Below are 4,987 nucleotides of genomic sequence, written 5' to 3'. Positions count from 1 at the left end.
GGCGCCAAGACGATGTCTCTCTCCGGCGCTCTTGGGGGCTTCTGGGTCTTCCCCTTCCCCTTTGCCGAAGTGGACTCCGGCTTTTTTGGATCCGAAGAAGAGGTCTTCTGCCTCTTCGGATTCTTCTCGGCATCAGGCGCCGAGCTGGTAGCCTTCTGTTTCTCCGGTTCCTTAAGCTCGGAGGATTTGCGGCTAATCTTATTTAGCAAGTTCACTGCCAAAAAGCAAGAAAGCAAGGTTAGTTTTCGCCACAAAAGCAGTAAGGCACAAAAAAGAATTCCTCACCCTCAGTCTCTTCGTCCGAAGACGAGGAGTCGAACACGAAGTCGCCCTTGACGAGCTCAGACTCCAGGTACTGCTTCCTAATCATAGGAATCTTATTGAGCTCGCCCTCGAGCTCGTCCAACGGTTCTAACCGAGGATGAGGAATCACGGACTTCGGCCCTCTCCAGGGAAAGCCCGGAGCCGCTGTCCTATTATAAAAAAAGAAGCGATGTTGCCACTTTGGCCACTTGGTTTTGCAGAAGGCCCTAAAAGGCTGTAAAGGGATCAAGTAAAACCAAGATCCTTTTCTCTTAAACTGGAAAAAATTAAGGATTGCCCTCAGAGACAGATCCTTATCTAGCCTACGCAGTTCGGTAGCAAAGGCCGATAAGTGCCTCCAAGAGTTCGGAGTCACCTGACCTAAAGGGAGTTGAAAAAAATCAAGCAGCTCTACAAAGGCAGGGGGAAGAGGGAAACGAAGCCCGCATTCCAAGCCGGCTTCATAAACGGTGGCGTAACCCTCCGGCGGCGAGTCAGCCCTATGAAGGTCGTCGGGAATCGCAACCTTCCCCCCAGGAAAAAAATATTTTTCGTGTAGGGATATCACAGTATCCTTACTCAAGATGCTGTGAAAATACTCTACGGTCTTCTCCCCGGATTCTTTCCGGCTAGAAGACCCCTTACCCCCTTTCCTACCGCTACCTGACTCAGAAGAAGAAGAAGAAGACATGGTTCTTACTCTTTGAAAGTCTGAAGAAATTCTGAAGAAATTCTTGAAAGCGGAAGGAAATTTTTACGCAAAAGAGAGAGAATGCAGAAGAAGCAATAGCAAAAGTGTTCAAATGATGAAGAAAGGACGTATTTATCAGATTCGGAGAAGATTTCAAAATCATCGCACCGTTTCGAATCCCACCTTTTCAGGATTCAACGGCCGGATTTTACTGTCGCATTTAATGCAGTCACGCGCAAGGCACGTCCCCTGACGTCAGCCTCCCCCGTACCTTTATCCAGAATGCCGAAGTGACTCGCTTCGCCGAAGTGATTCACTTCGCTTTTCGGGGGGGTAGTGATGGGGTACGTACTAAACAAGCCCAATAGCAGTGACGGCCCATCAGCCCAAAGCCCAAGGAAGAGTATCAGTTCGGCATTACCAAAGAGTTCGGCCCCAGCCTACAGCTCGGTAAAAGCCGACCAATCAAGCTCTACTCTCAGATCGGCAAAAGCTGCTCGGCAATAGTTCAGCAGTTCGGTCTCAGTATTCGACCGAACTGGGAGATAGTGGACTCATGCAGAACCTCCACGACCTCCACTACACGATCTATTTAGTGGTGTCAACTCATGCAGGATCTCATGCAGGATAGCGGACCAAACAAAGAGATAGTGGACCCATGCAGGATCTCATGACCTCCACGACATCCACGATCTAGTTAGTGGTGATGCAAGCCACGATCTTAGTTCAATGTATAAATAGAACTTAGATCAGATAGACTAAAAAAAAAGGGGAAAAAAGCTCTCTAGACATCAAATATCATATAGCAAGTCTGTATTTGTAAGCTGTAAACCAGATCAAGCAATACAATCTTGCCCTCCTTTCTTCCCGTGGACGTAGATTTACCTCAGTAAATCGAACCACGTAATTCCTTGTGTCGTGATCTATATTTTCTTTTACCCGCATTTATTACTATCAAAAATTCGTCCAACCATCAGGTGACTCGTCGAAGATCTTTTAAAATTTCGAATTTTCGGTAATTGAAAATGAGGTCTAAGTTTCAAAAGCAAAAAAATCTAGATTAGAAAACAATTCCATACTTGGTAGTAAATTTTAACTAGCAAGAGTAATCCTTAGTGATCATTGGAATAGCAAAATGCTTGGTCTATAAAAGAATCAAGACACAACCAATGGATTGAAGCACTTGGTCATGCAGAGTTGATCTCGAGGTCATGAGTTCAAGGGTCTAGACCTCGTCATCTGCTGGGAGACTTTCTGCACTAATCCATAAATCCAGTCGGACATGATTAATTCAATTTTGCCAAGGCAAATTTGAAACACCAGTAGCGAAAGAAAAATAATAATAAAGACACATTTTTCTATGTTTAATCAAGACACATTTTTTTTCTATGTTCATATTTTAGATTCACAATACTCATCACTTAGGTTAAAAACCATTGATTCTGATATTTGTATAGGGAGCTGATATAGTTTATCGAGAACAACACATAAAATGGCTATCCTTGTGCCACCTACCAAGCCAACATTATCCATAAGATTGGCCATATTTCTTTTTTGAAAGAGAGAAGAAAAAACAAAAGGCAACAGAGAAGAGAGCAGCTGCTGAATTTGTATTATAGAAGAAATGGCCTCAACAACAACATGCACCCCCCTCTCTCTCTCTTCTTCATCCAAGGCTCCTCGTCTTCAGCCACCACCTTCCGGCGCCGGCGTCACCGTTCCAACTCCTCCTCCGCTGCCTCACCTCGCCAAGACTACTACGTCCAATTGTCAGTATTCTTGTCATACTTTATCTTACTATCTCATTTTTGTTTAATCAAAATGAATTAATTATTTATAAATTTGTACAACAGCTAGTAGGAACATTGGCCGGAATGTGGCGGCCATGGCTACCGGAGAGGTGTCCACGGCTGAAGTGGTTAACGTTGCCAGCATTGAGACCCCTGAAATAGTTACAAAAATTCAACAAGCAGTAATTAACAACAATTCATCTACATATATATGCATATCTTCAATTGATTAATTACATATATATGTTTGACATGAATAACATAACATACTTGCAGTGGGAGAAAGTTGAAGACACGTACGCCGTTACTTCTCTGGCGGTGGCAGGAGGAGTTGGACTCGTTGCCTGTGCCGGAGCCATCTCCGTAACCTGCTTACTCTCTCTTCTATTAAAATACCAACCTTTGAAATATGATCAGTAGACAATGAAAAAAGTTTCCTAAAATAAAATAAAAAAAGTCGTACTATCCTCTTTGTCCAACAAGAATATGTATTTTTAGTTAGATAAGAGTTTTAACGTAATTAAAATATTGTTAGTAAAGAATGAGTCTCGTCTTATGATTAAGGAGAAAATAGTTTCTAAAATTAAAAAATTCATACATAAGAACAAACTGAAAATGAAAGAATAAAGAAAAAGTATAATTTTAAAGAAAGGACCAAAATAGAAATAGTTACTGCCATTATTTTTGAAGGGCAAAAAAAATGTACTATACTAATAGAGTATTATTTACATGATTATACTACTACTAATATTTACTTTTTTTCTTGAGATGAAACTCTATTATAGTCGCAAGACATAAGTAATTTGCTATCATATAAATATGATGGAACTAGTAGACATTTTTAACTTTAATACTTGGTGTGAAGTTGACAATTTGGTGTTATTTTTACATTGTTACATTGTTACACTAATTTGTTCGCATAAAGGCATTACAGTCCAAAGTGACTATATTATATACTACTACTATCTGAATCTATATGAATAAAATTTCATTTTCCCATATAAAAAAACTATAAAATTCCACGGACACTCTAAAATCGCACTAACATATAAATAAAAATATGAAAATAGTAGTCATTTTTCACTTCTATACTTCTACAGGAAAATTTTGTACTGTAACATTTAAATTTCGGTTTTATTTTTATAGTACTGTTACACATTTATAATGGAATTTTTAAACTTGTGGATAATGTATAGGATAACACATGAATACTTTTACACACACTGCTGCACAATAATTTTCATATAAAAGCATGATATATTTATTATCATATTTTTATCTACGTCGAAAGAATTATTTCCTTTTGCTATACGAGGAAGTGTAGAATGTTCCATTAACTCTATTTTCTAAAGTGATATTGCATGTTTAATATATATCCATCCCTGTGTTGATTTGCAAGGCTATTGACAAGCTTTCATTTGTACCTGGACTTCTCGAGCTCGTAGGAATTGGATATACTGGCGTAAGTTCTTTTTATCTACATAGTATTTAAATATATTATACTGTTATAAAGTAATCTATTTAATTACTTATTAAATATTGATACATCGCTGGTGCAGTATTTTGCATATAAAAATCTGGCCTCGAAACCAAGCAGGTCTTATTTCTTCTCATATCCTAATTTGGATTACATTAAATGGAAAATGCTTTTCGACTGACTGTAAAATTAAATTTTAAAATTTTCAGGGACGCTCTGATTCAGAAAATAAAAAATACATACAATGATATAATTGGGAGCAGCTGAGACCAAAATACTGCAGCTATTCAGTCTACATTTTATTACTCGCCTGTATAATTGTTATTTTTTTTCCCTATAATTTTAATAAGAATGGGAACATTGTTATATTGATCATAAACAAACTTTTGATCAGTTCATAACTTTTAAAAGCGGCGAATGTGATTATAACTTTTGTACAGTTTGCAAGTGTCCCATATGATTCAAATTATAATGAAATTTGTTGTGACTTTTGTATATCATTTGTCATTATATTTTTACAATATACTTCTTTTGTTTCATAGTAGTGGAGACATTTCTTTTCGACACGGAGATTAAGAAAAATTGTGTTAAGTGAGTTAAGTAAAAGAAGAATAAAGTAGGAAAAAAAAAGTAGAGAGATGAAGAGAAAATAAAGTAACAGAGAATAAAGTAAGTGAGAAAAAATGTGATGATTTTTACTAAAAAAATGAAATGACTCTACTACTA

At 37.8% G+C, this 4,987-nt stretch overlaps 1 protein-coding gene across 1 annotated transcript; it reads left to right on the top strand.

Annotated features, from left to right (window-relative positions):
* Nucleotides 1-2,537: 2,537 nt before the first annotated feature.
* On the top strand, nucleotides 2,538-4,756 carry LOC121803279 (protein CURVATURE THYLAKOID 1B, chloroplastic-like). The gene is made up of 6 exons (XM_042202958.1): nucleotides 2,538-2,763; nucleotides 2,848-2,966; nucleotides 3,061-3,147; nucleotides 4,184-4,246; nucleotides 4,344-4,381; nucleotides 4,471-4,756. Exons 1-6 carry the CDS (start codon nucleotides 2,619-2,621, stop codon nucleotides 4,526-4,528), a joined length of 510 nt encoding a protein of 169 aa, XP_042058892.1. The 5' UTR covers nucleotides 2,538-2,618; the 3' UTR covers nucleotides 4,529-4,756.
* Nucleotides 4,757-4,987: the final 231 nt, after the last annotated feature.

The sequence above is a fragment of the Salvia splendens genome, chromosome 5 (genome assembly GCF_004379255.2).
Source record: "Salvia splendens isolate huo1 chromosome 5, SspV2, whole genome shotgun sequence".
NCBI classification, from domain to species: Eukaryota; Viridiplantae; Streptophyta; class Magnoliopsida; order Lamiales; family Lamiaceae; genus Salvia; species Salvia splendens.
Note: the sequence above shows the minus strand (reverse complement) of the source record. Positions and strands in the feature narration are given on the sequence as shown.

What these genes read in the sequence shown, in the direction of transcription:
- LOC121803279 (XM_042202958.1), top strand. Translation starts at nt 2,619, where the DNA reads ATGGCCTCAACAACAACATGCACCCCCCTCTCTCTCTCTTCTTCATCC. An exon ending in CCTGTGCCGGAGCCATCTCC is followed by an intron (nt 3,148 to 4,183) that starts GTAACCTGCTTA and finishes TTGATTTGCAAG; the next exon opens with GCTATTGACAAGCTTTCATT. An exon ending in TAGGAATTGGATATACTGGC is followed by an intron (nt 4,247 to 4,343) that starts GTAAGTTCTTTT and finishes TCGCTGGTGCAG; the next exon opens with TATTTTGCATATAAAAATCT.